Source organism: Xenia sp. Carnegie-2017, unplaced genomic scaffold (assembly GCF_021976095.1).
Source record: "Xenia sp. Carnegie-2017 unplaced genomic scaffold, XeniaSp_v1 HiC_scaffold_25, whole genome shotgun sequence".
In the NCBI taxonomy this organism is placed as follows: Eukaryota; Metazoa; Cnidaria; class Anthozoa; order Malacalcyonacea; family Xeniidae; genus Xenia; species Xenia sp. Carnegie-2017.
This window is the reverse complement of record NW_025813488.1, coordinates 6609972-6630104: the sequence shown is the minus strand read 5'-3', so window position 1 is coordinate 6630104 and position 20133 is coordinate 6609972. Positions and strand designations below refer to the sequence as shown.

At 33.2% G+C, this 20133-nt stretch overlaps 1 protein-coding gene across 8 annotated transcripts; it reads left to right on the top strand.

Moving 5' to 3' along the window:
- The first annotated feature begins 5059 nt into the window (after positions 1 to 5059).
- On the top strand, positions 5060 to 17665 carry LOC124453065 (homeobox protein MSH-D-like). 8 transcript variants are annotated; one of them, XR_006950953.1, is made up of 4 exons: positions 5060 to 5091; positions 7945 to 8256; positions 11312 to 11631; positions 17065 to 17665. XR_006950953.1 is itself a non-coding variant. In XM_047003786.1 (4 exons), the coding sequence occupies exons 2-4, from the start codon at positions 8071 to 8073 to the stop codon at positions 17337 to 17339; spliced, it is 486 nt and encodes a 161-aa protein (XP_046859742.1). In that variant the 5' UTR covers positions 5060 to 5091; positions 7945 to 8070; the 3' UTR covers positions 17340 to 17665. The 8 variants fall into 8 exon arrangements, 2 of the variants coding, with proteins under 2 accessions (XP_046859742.1, XP_046859741.1); XM_047003786.1 differs by lacking the exon at positions 11312 to 11631 and adding an exon at positions 14371 to 14395; XR_006950952.1 differs by lacking the exon at positions 11312 to 11631.
- The last annotated feature ends 2468 nt before the right edge of the window (positions 17666 to 20133 follow it).

Sequence of the window (20133 nt, the reverse complement as noted above, 5' to 3'; positions counted from 1 at the left end):
ACAAGCACCACCACCAACCCTCCCGCAAGAGAAGTACTGTCACCTCTCCACCCTCTCATGAAAGAAGTACCAGCAACAGTAGCAATGATGTCAAGAGTTGAGCTCCAGTTATCTAATGCTGTAATGACTTAATACAAATTTATGACAATTCTCCATACCCCTGTATCATTAGAAACTGTGCTTTAAACTTTAAGAACGAAGCTTTGAGCTTTTAAACGTCTTCAAAAGGTTTAAACAATAAAAGAAATAAAAATGTCTTATTCTTTTACAAGTCACATATTTACACAATTCTCATCAATCCTAATGTATAGTTCTATAGACAAAAGTATTTTGGTAAAAAAATACTATCAATGTACAACAAAACGATATATTATCAATATCCAATAACAAAAACAATTTTACACAATTCTCATCAATCCTAATGTATAGTTCTATAGACAAAAGTATTTTGGTAAAAAATATATTATCAATATCCAATAACAAAAACAATTTTACAAAACGACACAAACATAAACTCGACATCATAAACAGATTCAGAAAAGTTGTCAAAGAACACCTGTCATTTCTGCATATCACTTAATAACAAAAAAATTTGCGCGAAATAATAAACGCACTTTGTAATGATAATTAAAAATCTTTCATTTCTGACATAGCTTTTAGTGTAGCTAATATTAAAATCGGAACTGTTGAATAATTAAATTTTACTGATGCATTTACTCCAATTTTCCCCTGTTTTTACTTAAAACAAACTAGCTAACAACTTTATCATTATGAGCTATATATTCTAAATCCACTAAACTTTGGTTTCATTTAAAATATAAAATATGATATAAAAATTTCTTTGCAGTAGTTATAAGGTTTATGGGTCTTCGAATACAATAATTCGCTGTTGCGCAAAAGGAATATTTCTCATTATCCTTAAAATGAAAGTTTTGGAGTAAAACATTACACCGGAGTATAGGGAGACATAGAACGAAAACGGGATTTTCTATTTTTAAAGTTTTACTTTTATTTACAAGAGTCCTACCCGTAGAATAAACTATAATGTCAAAGGATAGTACAAAGTTTCAAACAACTTCGGCCTATTTGACTTAATTTAAACCAGCCTTAAATATGTTTAGACATTTTTAGTTTGTTGATAACTTTCAGTCTTTCACAGCATAACTCTTTCATTTATAAGACTTTATACTTTTTAAATTGATAACATTTAATAAACCAAGTCATTCGCGCAGTCCAAATTGAGCCCCACATTCAATCTTTTTATGTTGTGAAATTTTAATTCATTTTGGATGGAAAACTGACTTAAATAAATTTGCTTAACAATCAGCTTATCAATTGCCCACTCGGGATAAAGACTAGTGATCACAATGATAACACAAAGTTGCATTGAAAGATAGAAGTTGCTATTTTAACACTGTTATCTTGACTAGGTGTTGTTAAATGATGTATTTTAAGTGATTTTCGATTGCCATAAGCCCATAACGAATAGCAATGTAACATAAAAAACATCAAAACTAGACGACTGACCACATTATGAAATAGAACTGCCAGGCTGAGACATCATTAGTCATTTATTAAGAATTTAATGATACGTCAAAACGCAAGGATGGATTTAGGACAGGGTTGAAGAGAAGTATGCACCACCTCCCACAGTCTTAGATACACAAGATGGAAGTCAATTTCCCTGCAAAATACTAATATATCAAACAATTAATGGACACACTTAACAATCGGGACTCCCCCCCTCCCCCCCACATACACTGACACACAGACACACACAAACCATCATCTCTGATCATTTAGGGAAGACGGCAAGACATTTCCTTTAATCAACAAGAAATATGTTTGTATAACAGGAGGATGTCACTGCACTAAGAAGATTAGTACAATCAACACGTGCACAAATCCAACCACTTTAGGGGAAAAGATCGAGAACTATTTTCACTTAACCAGAAGAAATCATTGATTTTAATCTGAGCCAAAACATTGACAGACAAGAAAAGAGAGCTTCAATCTGAAACTTTGATCCCATCGTTAACTAATGACATTCAAAGTGAAAGATATGAAATTTTTGAAACACGTAGCTGTTCAAAACAATAGCGACAGACTGACAGGTATTTCAGACAAAATGCACATCAGAACACACACACACGGTTATAGATTTATACATAATAAAGTCTCCCTTTAGAGAGCTTTTTGCTCTGTATATCATGTTATACACCATTATTATTTGAGCAAAACCAAAATACATTTTCAGAAAATACAAGCAGCATCAGAGCAACATCCTCAAAACCAGTGGTTTGCCCATGTTTAAGTGGTTTGCCCATGTTTAAGTGGTTTGCCCATGTTTAAGTGGTTTTCATGTTTTGCATTTTCGCTATTCGTCTATGTCAATGGGGTTCAAGAAAACTTACTCAAACAATCAAAAAACTTTGTAAGGAACTGAACTCAGTGTATCAATAATAGCTACTATATCACTCTAACGACACGTTTTTGCTTATCACAAATTCTAGCCCAGATTACAATACGCTTAAGTACGAGTATATGCATATAGAAAAACGATGGTGTCTTTGGCACGCGTCTTAATAAACAAAATGCTCCATGATCAAATAAATACACGTCACACAGACTGCCAAAAATTAACGTACTTGACGTCAAATTCATGCTAACTAAACAAAAAGTATATAGATGTTTTAAAGTTGAGTGCATGATCATTTTTTAATTATATACTATAGTATAATTTTAGAATTTTGATATACATTTGTACATATAGTATAAGAGAGCCAGTAGTTTATCAGTCTATTTGACTGTTGGCTATTACCCTCTTGAAATAAAGTATTTATACATACTTAAACATATATACAAGGTTAAATTATAATATCCGTTGAACTCAAAACACCTGGAGCAATATTTTACCGCCATATTTGAATTTTAAATTCAAGAATAAAATATCTTTTTCTCTTGTGCAAATGTTACTGGATTTCTTGCGGATAATTTCGTTTTTAAAGAAACAAAAAATTTTCGAAAAAATTTTTGACATTAAGAAGCGACATAAATAATGTTTTATGAACACGAGGCTCGAGAGTTAAGACTTAAGAGCATCGGCAAAATTCATCACATAATTACAAAAACAAAATACGCTAACAAATCCGTACTTACTCCTTAAAAAAAACCCTACTAATTTTATAATCGTCTTGTGAATGCTGTCATGGAAAAGATCATTTCACACCGTACTCTCCACAAATTGGTCTTAAAATTCATAAATAACACAAACAATCTCATCTCAACCATTCTCAATTCTCAACTATGAACTTTGATAATACACTGGACACCAGTTCGTGGGCACAGATGCAATCAAAGTATCTAAGCACCTGCGTAAAGGCAAGTTAATAACAACTTACCACACAATAATCTGATCAGACATCATACGATCAGACTTTGTACCTGCAAAGCCAGTGAAAGGTACTTCTCATAAAAAACTCCAAATCAAAATACGCTTTGTGTGATAAATTAAATATTACATGATATGTCATCTTGCTATAATCGACATTTGACTGTCTCCATGACAAATATGCACAATGTTTGAATTGTCTCCCCTGCAAAATTTCTAATCATCTTATTTGAGTGAAAGCAGTGATGGAAAATGGGAAAAAAGACTTATCTAATATACACAAGAAGAAGAAAATCATTAAACTTATTTTTGAAGAGTCATTCAGAAGAGTTATTCATGAAGAATTATTCAGTAAAAGCTGCCATTGATCAAAATGACGGCATATGATGCAAGAGAATTGCTAAAAGGACTAGGGTGAAGAATTGTGAAAACCCTCAATATTTAGCTCAGGATGCATGGATTAGAGCAGGCATGTGCAACCCACGGCCCTCAGTGATGCCAAGACAATTATCTTTTTTTACCATGAACTTTACGAAGCTGCGCAAAAAATACGATTCTTAACATAGTGGCATAGCCGAATAAAACACACCAGTTCAAGGACGTTTCGTTATCTTTCGAGTAGCGTGGGTCATTTAAGATTCTTTGTCTTGAATTATTTAAAAATCTTCTTTTTCAAGTTATATATACTATTGAGAATTACAGGTGAGGTCTCAGTAACTTTTACTTACAAAATTGTCATATTTTCAATTGTTTTAAATGTAATTAACGAATGCCTTGTGCATTAAAAAGTAATGTTACACAAGGCGATAATACCAGCAGCGCTCGTCAAAAATCATGAAATGGAGTTCAAGCTCTTTTCTCAACCATTTGATGTGACACCAGATGATATTCCAGACTGCTATCAAATGGAGGTGATTGATTTGCAGTATGACATGGATTTGAAAAGAGCATATGACAGCAATGATGTTATAACTTTCTATAAAAAGTATCTATGTGGAAAGCATCCAATTTTGGAGAAACATGCCAAAAAAATGATCTCACTCTTTGGGAGCACTTATTCCTGTGAGCAGTTTTTCTCCAAAATGAAATTTACTAAGAGCAAACACAGAAGTCAGCTCACAAATAAACACCTTACCAGTCAGCTTCGACTTGTCAGTACATCAGTGAGAGCAGATATTGATAAAATGTGAAAATACAAACAGTATCAAGTATACCATTAATTATTAAACAGTATCAAGTATCCTATAAATTATTAATTCTGACAAATGTTGTAATTTTGCAATTTATAATTGTGAGTTGGTCTGTTAAGGACTTAAAATTAAAATTAGGAGTAAGTTATGGTATATGAAGGTGGTGTGTATGCAAAATCATTGGAAACCATTCAAGAATAGCCTTAGAATCAGAGGTACGAGAGTCAGAAACACTGATTGTAATTACTGATATTTTTTTCAACGTCTTTCTTATTAATCTCTCGTATTTTGCATCATTTACATGATAATTAGACTTATCAGAAAAAGAGCTTTCGTGGCATAATACATTTCACAAGTCAAAACAAACTCTGTCAAACTCTGTTGGGGTGAAAACATATATTTTCAAAGATGATTAGTACTTTGCATAATTATTCAAAATGTGTTTTAAATACGTCAAAAGAAAAGTGTTTTTGTCATTGTGCGCCAAGACTCTTGAAAGAAGAACATCAGGTAAGAGAGTGATTGCACAAAACATAAACTAATTTTAGTTAAAAAGGTTTGTAAACAGAGACAAAAGTTTTACCATTATGTATGTGCATGCAATTCTCTATACATTGCTTATAATTTTCACAAATCCTTAATTCTACTCAAGTTACGGCAAACATTGTCAATACATTCGCACAGACGGAAATTTCCTCTTGCAATTAATGCCGAATAAAATGTATTCTCAGTTGATTTATTCACACATGTGATTATAAATATTTTATTCTATTATATAACATGTTGTGTCAAAGAAAATCGTTGTTGAGAAAAAGTCTCATTTTGTGCACTACAAAATGATGTCCTAGTCAATATTACTATTAGCTACGAAAAAAAAAGAAAGAGATATTCCGATTTTTTTTCTCAACTCACCTCGATGTGAGTGGCGGTTTGATACTATGCTACATAATGATTAATAATTAGATACGTGAATGCGATGAATATGTTTTTTAGTTGTATGGGTATCGAATTTTTGTTCCCACGATGTATGGTCTAAATTGCATTAGCATTTTACCTTTTAACTGATGAAACTTTTCCTCATGCATCACACGATTCTGATTCGGATGAAACTACATGAACGTATTTTTGCATTAGTAATTTGAATGCTTTGCTTGCTGGTAAATGAATTTGATTTTACTGGGGTCATAATGTAGTTAAAAATGTTATATAGGTTTCAGCAAGGTTTGCGTCAGTTAACACTAAAAAATTAATGTTTCAAACGTTTTATTAAGGAATACTGCCTATAGTGACATTCGTTAACTTCCTACGGAAAAGTTGTGAGGTTGTTCGTTTTATCAATTATTGTTCGCACATGATTTACGTCCCGCATGGTGAATCTATGACTTTAATGTGCCCTTTCAGAATAATTAACATAATCAACATTAGTCTTGCGTACTTTAAGTAAGTGGATTTTTGTCTGCATTGATCGAGTTTATCATATTTTGTCTTATGCACAAATTTTTTAAAGTGAAAGCTTCGTTAAGTGTATGCTTTTTGATCTACAAACTGAGTCATACATAAACATCCTTGGTAAGTGAATCATGTGCATTGAATTCTATTTCATATTCCAAATCAATTATTTTGATTTAGAAACGTTCAAGGTCTTGCATGAATTACATTTGACGCGTCTAGTGTTGATTTCAAATCGCCTGCTCAAATAAACATATTCGACACGTGAAAAAGCAGCTGCACAGGCAAACTGATAAAATTGAATAATTTTTCATGGCATGTGAAAGTGGTGCTCATTTTGATGATGAAGTCATTTTGTAATGCACAGAAACATTATTTGGCTCTGGTTTTGTTTCGTCCTAAGGAGACTTCGACGTTGTTTTCATCATTTTTTTGGCATTGTCAGATTTCTTTAAAATCTGTCTTTCATTTTCATTAAAGTTAGTGTGTGAATGTGTCTGGGTCACTGCGTAGGATGATTGATCTCATGCGCGGTAAAACATCTTATTACAGCTGTGCAAATGATTCTCGAATGAAACTCCCAGTTAAAGGGACCTTTTCTACATTTAACGTGTCTTCGTCATGATGCAAAATTCGACACACTGAGTGTTGAGTTCGAGTTACTCGCCATATCTCTTTCTTAGTATACTCTATACCTTCAGTAACAACCACGAGTGAACTTAATGATCGAACTGATTTTTATTATTTTACAGAGCAGTATTTATACTCTTTATTACAAACAACAAATATTATTATTGGTCGGAGTAGTTCCTCTATTTAAGCTATATATGGTACATAAGGAAATTTAACTAACGTCAATAACTGTTCCTTGGCTCATAGCCGTGTGAGAACGGATACATTGATAAACTAAACTATGCATATACTATTTCGTTAACATGTTTTTGTGGTTTATGAGCATGACTCAACACTGAGCCATCTCCATCTTCAACAACAGCATTAGTAATGCATTTGACAATCACACCTTAATAATGGAATTTACGGCTGTCTGCGGGATGTTGATCTGTCAACAAATTTCAGCTGTTGCGTCCGCTCTTCGTCAGTTGTTACTGGATTTGAGCGACCCAATCCAATCTTTACCTACTTTTATCAAAAATATTAAATTACAAATAGTTCTATATGGTTCTATTAATGTTTACTTAATAAAAATTTTACAAGCAGATTAGAATTTTCATCATGTATAATATAAACGTTAGATGGATGTCAATGAAATACAAAGAATACCATACATAAGGCAAAAGTTTTCACTATCCGATTAAACAATGAACAAGGTATGATGTTCTCATTGAATATTTGACAACTACTCGCTAAAGACAAGGATGGGGCAGTCTGCGGTTATTAAAATTTGTGATTACCATATGCATTTGATCACGAATTTCAACATTCTTTATTATGCATCACGTATATTTAACCACTCGTTTTGCGTTACACAACTTAAGTTACCTGAGATATTTCCATTATCAAAACAGTGTATGATAATCTTGTTTACTAATATGTTTTTGTTTCTTGTTTATTCATGCTTTCCTTCAAATACTAACACGACACTTGTCGAATATTAAATTAAAAACAAGTTCCGAATATTTCAAAATCTATACACAATGATTTAGAGAATAGAGTGAAAGAAAATCCACGAGTGAAAGCAAAATTACGTGGGAACTTATAAAATAACGAGGTTTCTGTACTTAAAAAGTGCACGTACAAAGATGTTGATTGCTTACTGTAAACAGACAAATGACAAAACGTTTGCAGTTTTTCGAAAAAACGATAATCATATTAACGATCCTCTATAAACGTGCCGTAAATGTGATTCAAGATTTCAGGAAACCCACGCCAATTAAATCTGTAAACAATTTGTAGGTGCACGACGATGAAATAACAACTCCAACACACACAACGCTTACTTGATTTTAAGGGGAACATACTCTGTCAATATCAAATTCAAGTGAAAGAAAAGCAGCGCACCATATTATCTAGGGTCTCACTATGATAATTGGGAGGCATTTCCAAAACGTCTATCCTTCCTATGTCTATGGATTCCTTATTCTTACAAGTTTGATGAAAGTACATCCAATGGCCAATGCTGGTGATTTGGGAAAAATGTGCAACTCGACTCAAACAAACCAGACAAATTGCACAAGGAATGAGACTGGTTCTCGTAATCAAAGTGATGTAAGTTTATAAACAAAAACTCTATTGTATGTAATTACAAAAATCATTTTATTTGGTCTGATGAATTAATTTAAAGTCAATGAAATGTTTTGTTGACTGGAAAGAAATGCATTCAAAGAAATGAGGTAGGTGCAAAAAAATCTCATATTAAAAAAAGTCAAAAAGCCACAATAGTCTAACTGAAGCCATTGGGTAAAAGTCATCTTATTGAACAATCTTAAAATTCTTGTATTTATTATTTCCTTTATGCGATTTTTATGGCATTATCAGAAGTTGGTTTACGCCATGCTTGAAACTGAATACGTTTAAAAGGAAAGATTTTTCTATCAAAAACACGCGGAACTTTAGCGCTTTTATTTTAGATACAAACTTCTTCACAGTATAATATGCAGTTATTTTAGAATTATTTGCAACATTTCACAATATTTTAATACATGTCACGCAAAGAGAGACTTAGAATAAAAATCATATGATAAATAATCATATCAAATCCTCGTGTCAAGCGCAGCAGAAATGATTTCCGTTTCACAATTTGTGAATTCTTTGTTGCTGTCCAACTTCTGTAAAAGTCTCCACATTCCCTCTTTTGCTTGCACGTAATATGCAGCAAAGACTGCAGAAAATGGCAGTTCTGCGAGTTCGTATTTGAAATTTTTATAACTCATCCACGAAGCCTTGAGGTGTATCCGCTTCTGAAATGCTTCCTTATTCTGTAATTCGTAACACTTGCTGAGTGCAAAACTTGCACACTTGCAGTGGAAAACTCCGTCTAAAAGAAATGAATTAGACTGACATGAGATAATGCATTGAATTAATGCATTTCTAAAATTTTTGCAATTTTCTTCTCCACCATTGAGAAATATGACAGTTTACAATGCATTTAAAATTTTCAAATGTTTCATTGAAGAACAAACCAAAGAAAAGTCTCTCACTTCCTCAAGAAATATTAATAACAACAATGGTGATCTCCACAGTTGGTGTCCTTACAAATGGTCTTCTTATTGTTGTTATTGTGAAGGATCCTTTAAACATGCTAAGACGAGGACCGTGGATTACCATCTTAAGCTTATCTATAGCAGACATCACTGCATCTTTGTCCCAATTCATGATTGTTGGACTGGGTGGATTGTTCGAGGTCAAACCATCAGAAGCTGTCATTTATTCTGTCCTTTTCTTTTGGATGTTTGGGGCTGCGGGCTCATTTTTTCACTTGACATCACTCACATTGCAAACTTACATAATTGCAAAGTATCCCATACGTAGCCGACAGATGTTGTCTACCAGAAAAATATACATATTATGTGCGACTGTTTGGTTGATTGCCATTTGCATGGCATTTGGTGAACTCACATCAATTTACAGCAAGAAAAATGAACAGCTTATGTACACCTATATCACAGTATATGCTGTCTTGGAAATCGCTGTTTTACTTCAGATCATATTGAAGTGTTTCATACTTAAGGTTGTATTGCAAAGTCGACAAAACACTAAAGTAAATGCGGAACAGCACAACACTAAACACTTTGAAATTGTAAAGACAATCATTGTGCTGAATGTCTTATTACTGGTAACTGCATTTCCTTATTTTGTCGCCAAACAAGTGGAGTTTATTCAAAGGCTTGGAAAAATACAAAGTGAATTGGCTGGACGTTTTTCTTACTACTACGAACCAGTTGCCATGGTGAATTTCGCTGTCAATCCAATTGTGTATGCACTGAGGCTTCCAGATTATCGAAACAGTATGAAGGCGTTGTTTAAAAACACTAGAATTGTTTCCATTCAAAAACAAGGGCATTCAATCTTTTCACTTCGTACGAGTGCTAGTAAACCTGTATGATAGATAATATGTTCTAATCTCAATTTGATTAAAAATGTACGAATAGTGCTAATAGTTTTTATTGGAAGAATAAATTCCAAAGTGACAAACAACTGTGTGGTCAAAAAAAATTATAACGATTATTACTACAATACTCATCACTTTTTTGATTCTACGTAACTTCAAAAGCGAGAGCAATAATTGTGAATACTTTAATGAGACCATATTAATAAACATCATCAGGTACCTGATGTATGCTTTACTGATTATTACGTGATGTACATTATATGTATTTTATTTGGGTATAGTATAGGTAATATTAGCATAGTTTTAAAGGGAAGATGAAAGAAAAAGAAACTATCATGATTTGTAGCGAGATTTAAACTGACTAAAATTTACAGCCAACTTTTTGAATTTCTTTTCATGAGAAAGATCAGGAGTGTAATACTTTTTTAACGTTACATATCATTAATCAAATAAACCTTGAACTTAGAGACTTTACAGATTTGCTTAATGCTTCGATAAAAATTTGAAAGAAAAATGAGTCGTGTTTGTTAAGTTTTCTTTAGCTTGTTGAAAAAATGACAAAAAACTTACTTCATGAATCGGCTGCTAGTTGGTGGTTATATTAGAAAACAAAACTTCGGTATAAACAGATTTTCGTTCCATCGGTCAAAGAATAAGTTGATCTGTTCAAGATAAAAAAATGTGTACGCAGCTAACGTACAGTCGCAAGTGCACGGACAGCTTAAATATAGAATCCTTTCATCACAGGCATATGAGCCAAGAGAAACAATAACGATGTACCATCAAAATGAAATTTGCATAGTTTTTATTCTACTTGCGTTATGATGAAAAGTTTGCTTACACAAAAAATTCTTGTGATGACCCAAAGCACAAACTTTCATTGTGTGCGGAAACAGGAAATTTTGCTATAGCATTTATTAGTACGTTATTCTTAACATTGAACGAATTTATGTTTTGAAATATGACAAATCAAGATACCTACAACAAAGACTTTGCTAAGAATTCTCAATAACATGAGACCACCCTGGGCCCTGGTAAAGCCATAACTTTTTAATACAACAAGACGTTCTGTACACGGATGAAATTTATTTTAGTGAGTGAATCAGTTCACTGCAATATTAAAGAAAGTAGAATTCAATACATAACGTGGAGGGACATTCGTTTCACTTTCTACATCAATATACAGCCAATTTCCATTTTCTTCTTTGTCAGTACTTCCTGTATACGTGAGAAGTTTGTGTACATCATCATGATGCCCAGCCCAAGTTTTGAATTAGTCTGACGTAGCTCTTAAGCCACTCCGGACGTCAACGTCAACCCAGAAGAATATTTGTTTTGTCTAAGTCAAAACACCAGATACATACACGCGGTCTTAATTTACCATATAAGACATTTTAATTTGCTATCAGTTGAGTATTTGTGAGAAGAAGAGTTAAGAACGCATCACACGACGAACGAGACAGTCGTTTTTTTAGAACATCCAAAACTTATTGTAAGAAGGCCAGCAGACGACAAAGAAGTTAGTCTTGGAGGTATATAATAATTATTATTTGTAATAACAGGATTACGGCGTTTTACCAAACCCTGTCGTTCGTTTGAGCTAATAGTGCGATTAATAAAACATATCGACATGTGGTTTATCAAATCCCTTTAAACCAAATTTTAGTCATCGATTCATGTAATTACCAGACTTTGTACTTTTCAAATTAGATTTTTGTATAAGTAAATTATATTGCTTTTTTAGACAGGTGGAACCCGGCGTACATTTCCTTACATAAAATCAATTTCTGAGGTCACGCTATGGTAACTGTACAATATGTTTATAGATACGTTGTTTTGATATGTTTGTTGAATATATATCCAGTGCCAGTGGTCAAAGCTAGCGACAATTCTATCACAATGTGCAATTCGACTAAAATAGATCAAGTAAATTGCACAAGGAATTCCTCCGTTTCGCAAAATAATACATACGTAAGTAGTATTATATAAAAAGTATTATAAGTCATGAAAATAAACTCGAGTGCTTTGTTGACTGCAAAGAGAAATGCATTCAAAGAAATACATACAAGCATACGAGAAAAACGTACACGCGTTTGCTCTTTTGTATTACACAACAACGTTACATGCAGTGATTTTATCATGAAATTTGACATTTTGAGAATAAGCAAAACTATTATGTGCAGTTCATTTAATTAGCATTTTGTGGCTTCATGGTAAGCTGTAAAGATAAACATTGTTATCCAAAGTTATTTGGCAAAATCAAATAATCGTATGATAAAACATGCATAAAACGATTTCACCAATATCTCCGAATACGAACGAAAAATATCAAAAATATACGAGAAATTGTTTAGAATTACCATTATTTTATACATATTTACAATATCAAGTCATTTTCACTTGCCTGCTTTCTTCAAGAGTTCAAGAGTACCAGGCAAAAGACAAGATCTGCATATCTCTCCATGCATATCAAGAACTTCATTTTTTTATATGTACCGAGATATGATATTTTCATCAATATCTTCTCTATGTAATGAACTAGGCAACTACATGATATTCAACTTTGTTTGTTCCTCGTGAAATTGGAATTTTCATAGAAACAGCAAAGCTTGTGTTGGTTGCCTTGATAAGAACAAAACATAAAAATTACAACATTCCTCAAATTATGTTTGCTTTATGTAGTGGCGTAAAAGTAAGCCCGTATATTTGGTCTTGCTATGCGAATATATCACAGTTCACACACAGTGGAAACTGAAAAATCAGTTCCTACAAAAATAAATAATGCCAATGTTCTCAAACTCATATATAAGACTAAAACTTAAAAGCTTATGCAAAAGTCGATGATAGTAAAACGACATCATTTTAAGTTTGGTCATCATTTGCAACATAAACATAAGCATAAGAAGAACTGACAGTTGATAATCTTTTGCAGTTATGCTCATGTTTATACTTTTGCCGAAAGTGAGAACCAGGATTTGAGCGTTATAATTTAGTTCCTCGTCTAAAAAGAACAAATTTTTGTTTTTAAAAATATTGCAACATATAATAAACATATATTTATGTATTTAATAAGAAACCGAAGAAAAGTTTCTCACTTCCTCAAGAAATATTAATAACAACAATGGTGATCTCCACAGTTGGTGTCCTAACAAATGGTCTTCTTATTGTTGTTATTGTGAAGGATCCTTTAAACGAACTAAGACGAGGACCGTGGATTACTATCTTAAGCTTATCTATAGCTGATTTCACTGCATCTTTGTCTCAATTCATGATTGTTGGATTGGGTAGATTGTTCGAGGTCAAACCATCAGAAGCTGTCATTTATTTTGTCCTTTTCTTTTGGATGTTTGGGGCTGCGGGCTCATTTTTTCACTTGACATCACTCACATGGCAAACTTACATGATTGCAAAGTATCCCAATTACAGACAACAAATGTTATCTACGAAGAAAATTTACATATTATGCGCCACAGTTTGGTTGATTGCCATTTGCATGGCATTTGCTGAAGTCACATCACTTTACATAAAAGATTTGACCAGCTTATGTATATCTATATCACGGTATATGCTGTCTTGGAAATCGCTGTTTTACTTCAGATCATATTGAAGTGTTTCATACTTAAGGTTGTATTGCAAAGTCAACAAGACACTAAAGTAAATGCTAAACAGCACAACACTAAACACTTTGAAATTGTAAAGACAATCATTCTTCTGAATGTCTTATTACTGGTAACTGCATTTCCTTATTTTGTCGCCAAACAAGTGGAGTTTATTCAAAGGCTTGGAAAAATACAAAGTGAATTGGCTTGGCGTTTTTCTTACTACTACGAACCAGTTGCCATGGTGAATTTCGCTGTCAATCCAATTGTGTATGCACTGAGGCTTCCAGTTTATCGAAAAAGTCTGAAGGCGTTGTTTAAAAAGAACAGTTTTATTTCTACTGATACAGCACAGCAATCGACAACCTCGTTCCGTTCTGCTGATGAAACGATTGCTTTGTAGATAATATGCATTGATCATATATAACTTGATTACAAATATATATAATGATTATTTTTTTAATATAGGTAATAACATAAACTTTAGTGGAATTTGTAGTTATACTTTTGTGTAATTTTTTGTGTAATGTTTGTATTTGTAGCCAATTTTGCCTGCAACAAACTATTTTGATAGCCACATCAAAACATAGTACAATATCGTATCTAATAATACGTTGTCCTCCTTGCTGCTTATTTACATCTTTACGAAGAAATTCTCTACATTGAATTTAGCGTGAGCAGAAGCTTTGTGTAACAGGTAAAACTTGGCAGCTTTGTTGCATCGAAAATTTCACAAGAAAAAGCAAGTTGCACTTACAGACTTAACTTCTTTTAAATTGGCAGAACGTCTTTCATTGATAAAACAGCATGGTCAGCAATCAGCATGTATTTGAAAATTCAGGCAGAATCGTTTTTAATAGTACTTTATAGTTTGCAAGAAAAGGTATGTTTAAAAATCTATCAATATGTAGCATTTTATCTGCACTAGCAAAAAGAGGAAGGCAGAAATGAGCATAGTCTTAAAATTCACACATACACATTATATTTTCATACAATTATATTTGTATGATTTTAGTGTTTGATAGAGTAAGCTGATAATAAACGAACAATGAACAATACACTTTAATGAATAGATTTATTATTGTCCATAAAGATTTTTGAACGTCGTCCTTTACAAAACGTTACTCCAGATAAACGACATCTTCTTTTTTTCATATGGTGACGCAGCTAACGCTTTTCCTTTTTGTTTTCCAGTTCAATTGGATTCTCCAAAGATTCGCCATTCAACCACAACCATTTTGCACAGCAGGAAGAAAAAAAACACAATATGAAGAAAAGAACAAGGCCATATTTCAACCCTTTCATACTTTACACAACAGCCCAAGACAAGCTTGACGTCCAATTCTTCAAGTTTCAAAGTAGATTTACTGCCAGTACATCATTCCTATGGCACAGCTATATTTATACCATCAAGCATCAAGTGTTTTTAAACACAGACATCAAGCTTCTTAACAGCTTGAGTTTACTAAATGGATTCGTGCTGTTCTTAGTTTGGATAATACCTTTCAAAGTCTTTAAGCAACAAGAGAACACTTGACGAAAAAAAAATGATTAGAACCGAAAGCCGTGTCCTATTACTATATGTTGCTTTATTGGTTAAATGGGTATTCAGTGTTCTATGTTTTGCCAATAATTTCGCTATTGTTTGGTTCATTTTAGACACAGCTTGAGCATAATTATATTTTGTATCGGTGTTCAACTGCATTGAAGCATCAAGTGCTTTTATAAACTGTAGTGACAACATGTTTAATTACGTAGCGTTGCCAAATGGAATAGAATCTTCTAACTTTGCAAAACAGCATTCACAAAAAATGAACATTCGAAACTACTTGTTTTTATACATACAAAATTTTTTGTCTGAGTAATCTTCACATGCTCCTTTAAATAAAATCGTTACAGTTGTACGTGTGTTAAAATAATTTTCATATTTTTATTAAATCATTAATGACTTTGAGCTGACCTACACAATTTTAGCCTTACTTGTAATAAACAAAGTACATAAAGCAGTTCCTGTTATACAGATGCTACAGTTCCATTAAATAGAGTGCTCATACAGTATAATCATCGCTTTTTTAATCAATAACAGCTATTTTAGTTATTTCTTGTTGGAAAATATCTTCAATCATAAATTCCCACGTAAAGGCGCTGAAAATGTAGTAAATAGGGGTTATATAATCAGACCAACGGGATTCCGTTGAGTCACCTGATTTTTTCAGGTACTGAGACGATTGCTTAAAATTGTCCAGCTAAGTGCGAAGATCATATCTCATTTAATTTCAAACACCGCACTGCATAAAACATTCATTTGTAAGAATAATGTATTACATGAAACTACTGTCATCCTATATGCTCATTGTCTATATAGTTAGTAAAACTATATAGTAGAATTCCCAGCATTCATGTAATCTTAGAACTCTCTATGACAAGTTCATGACATAACATATAAGTTCATTTTGACTTCTTGTAATATCAGCTGTTTTTTAAATGCTCTGAGCAATTAAAACATTAGAGAGTCATATATAGTTGCGCATGAGATGCGTCAAAACTCTATGCATGTGATGGATATGACGGATCGTAGAACTAAAAATACTTTTTCCTTTGTTTTATAAATATTTTAAAGGCGTCGTTCAGTTTGGACTATTCAAGTGGAAAAAGATGTTTGAATGTTAAAACCTAAAATATGCAGTGTATGAACGAAGAGTGTTTGATTGTTGTCTTCAACTTATTTTTATTACTTTTGCTTTTCCATCTAAAATTCAACGACGAACAAACCCATGTATACATGTTTGACTTTGAAAAACGGAATTATTTTGTCATGTATAGACTCTGTCTTACGGTCACCTTTCATAGTTCTATAAGCACAATTGTATTTTCTAGTTGACATAGAATTTTTCTTTTTCCTTTCAAATCTGCATATCATTTTTATTGTATGATTCAATTATGACAGATAAATTAATGTGAAAGTCCATAACATGCGTGGTTATTTTATTGGTTAATATTGCCTGGTATGACGACATTGTAATTTTCAAATAAACGTTTTATGAAAGTTTTGTTGACGTCATGCTTGATATTTGAAGCTACGATAATAATTTTCGTTAAAACACCACATATTAAAATATGTATTGCAAGCCTTTTTCGTCAACGTATATTTCTAAAAGTGATTTATATGTTTGTTCTTGTTTAGGCTACATGAATACATGGCCACAATTTGGGGCGGTTTAAATTATATTTTATGCATGTATATTTGATGTATTTTAATCCAATCACACAACCTGCTGACAAACGTACAACCTATATACCCCCCCCCCCTCATTCTTTTTATTGTCACTTACCCATGTCTCGACGCTGTGTCTTATCCTGTTTCAGAGTCAAGTAAACGTCGACCGAAACAGAAACGAAAGCCCGGTCGCAATCCCAGAGTTCCATTCACTCCCAAACAGCTGACGACCCTGGAAAACAAGTTTGAAACAATGAAGTACTTGACAAGTGATGAAGTTCGTAGTTTGTGTTTGGAGCTGACGTTACCGGAAAACAAAATCAAAATATGGTTTCAAAATCGACGAGCAAGAGAAAAAAGAAAAAGTTCACAAAGCAGCGATGAATATGTTGACGTAATGACAATTGACGGGGAGAACAGTTAGCTATGTATGACGACACATGCACTGAAGATTAGTTATAGTTTTTATAGAGGTCTATAGTTAGAAAATCAGTTATGCAATCATAGAGTTTGCATTGTAGTAATCTTGCACAGCGTACGTTCAACAGGACCTTTATTTATTGCTGTCAATATTCAATAATGAGCATAGGAATTTCATCGATGACGTCATTCGAGCATTTCCGCTTACAAAGAGAAAACACTTTGAATGCAAAGTTTCATAATGGAACACATCGTAAAACCTCAGGTTGTAACATAGGATAGAAAATAAAACATACTTTTACATTTCATCATCATCTCAATGTCCATTTTGTAATAAATATAAAAATAAAAATGCATTTAAAGTTGAGTGACTTAAAATAAGGTTTACACTGCAGGTCGATTTATAGACTGCAACAACAAAATCAAGGTTTATGATTGGTTCAAAGTATAGTGAAGTAAAAGATGCCATAGAAATGCCGAATCTCAACAATTAGAGTTTATCGCTGTTATCTAATTGACCCAATCGGAAAATCAGTTTATATAAGGTAAGTACTAATTTAAAAATGAACACATAAAAGAGAGATAAAAAAAAAGAATGCAACATAAAAACATAGCTACCACCTCGTAATAATGCAATACCTGGATTAAAATATTTTATGTGGTTTTACTCTATGCCATTCACTGACATTTACGTACATAAATTTTATCGAAAAGCAAAGTTCTCTAGACGGATGGTTGTATTGAAAAATACTAAATTTATAGTAGAAAAACATAAGAAACACACGATACAGATAGTTAAGAGGTTTTACCTTCCCAACCTCTCTCGCAAGAGAAGTACCGGTACCAATACCACCACCTTTCTTGCAAGAGAAGTACATGCATCACAACCACCTCTCCACAAGAGAAGTACTGGTACCACCACCACCACTTTTCATGCGAGAGAAGTACATGCACCACCACTTCCCTCTCCCGCGAGAGAAGTACATGCACCACCAACATCCCCTTTCCTGCAAGGGAAATATCAGCAGCAGCACCACCCTCCTCTCACGTAAGAGAAGTATTGGTACCACCAATACAACCCCTTTTCCAGCAAGAGAAATACAAGTACCACCACTGACCTCTCTCCCGCAGGAGAAGTACAAGCACCACCATCAACCTCTCTAACGCAGGAGAAGTACAAGCACCACCATCAACCTCTCTAACGCAGGAGAAGTACAAACACCACCATCAACCTCTCTAACGCAGGAGAAGTACAAGCACCACCATCAACCTCTCTAACGCAGGAGAAGTACAAGCACCACCATCAACCTCTCTAACGCAGGAGAAGTACAAGCACCACCATCAACCTCTCTAACGAGGAGAAGTAAGCACCACCATCAACCTCTCTAACGCAGGAGAAGTACAAGCACCACCACCAACCAATCTCCCGCAAGAGAAGTACAACACAATCAACCCTTCCTCCCGCAAGAGAAGTACAAGCACCACAACCAACTCCTCTCCCGAAAGAGAAGTACAAGCACCACCACCAACCCTTCTCCCGCAAGAGAAGTACAAGCACCACCACCAACCCTTCTCCCGCAAGAGAAGTACAAGCACCACCACCAACCCTTCTCCCACAAGTGAAGTACTGTCACCTCTCCACCCTCTCCTGCGAAAGAAGTACCAGCAACAGTAGCAATGACGTGAAGAGTTGAGCTCCAGTTATCTAATTCTGTAATGACTTAATACAAATTTATGACAATCCTCCATACCCCTGTATCATTAGAAACTGTGCTTTAAACTTTAAGAACGAAGCTTTGAGCTTTTAAACGTCTTCACAGGGTTTCAACAATAAAAGAAATAAAAATGTCTTAATAAAAATCTTTTACAAGTCACATATTTACACAATTCTCATCAATCCTTATGTATAGTTCTATAAAGTATTTTGGTAAAAAATATATCAATGTACAACAAAACGATATATTATCAATATCCAATAACAAAACAATTTTACACATTCACATCAATCCTAATGTATAGTTCAATAGACAAAAGTATTTTGGTAAAAAATATATTATCAATGTACAACAAAACGATATATTATCAATATCCAATAACAAAAACAATTTTACACAATTCACATCAATCCTAATGTATAGTTCTATAGACAAAAGTATTTTGGTAAAAAATATATTATCAATGTACAACAAAACGATATATTATCAATATCCAATAACAAAAACAATTTTACAAAACGACACAAACATAAACTCGACATCATAAACAGTTTCAGAAAAGTTGTCAAAGAACACCTGTCATTTCTGCATATCACTTAATAACAAGAAAATTTGCGCGAAATAATAAACGCACTTTGTAATGATATTTAAAAATCTTTCATTTCTGACATAGCTTTTAGTGTAGCTAATATTAAAATCGGAACTGCTGAATAATTAAATTTTACTGATGCATTTACTCCAGTTTACACCTGTTTTTACTTAAAACAAACTAGCTAACAACTTTATCATTATGAGCTATATATTCTAAATCCACTAAACTTTGGTTTCATTTAAAATATAAAATATGAAATAAAAATTTCTGTGCAGTAGTTATAAGGTTTATGGGTCTTCGAATACAATAATTCGCTATTGCGCAAAAAGGAATATTTCTCATTATCCTTAAAATGAAAGTTTGGGTGTAAAACATTACACCGGAGTATAGGGAGATATAGAACGAAAACGGGATTTTCTATTTTCAAAGTTCTACTTTTATTTACAAGAGTCCTACCCGTAGAATAAACTATAATGTCAAAGGATAGTACA

Excerpts from the sequence above, each read along its gene's own strand:
- LOC124453065 (XM_047003785.1), top strand. The coding sequence starts at position 8,071 with ATGATAATTGGGAGGCATTTCCAAAACGTCTATCCTTCCTATGTCTAT. Across the intron at positions 8,257-9,163 it reads GTTCTCGTAATCAAAGTGAT|AACAAACCAAAGAAAAGTCT; the intron begins GTAAGTTTATAA and ends GTTTCATTGAAG.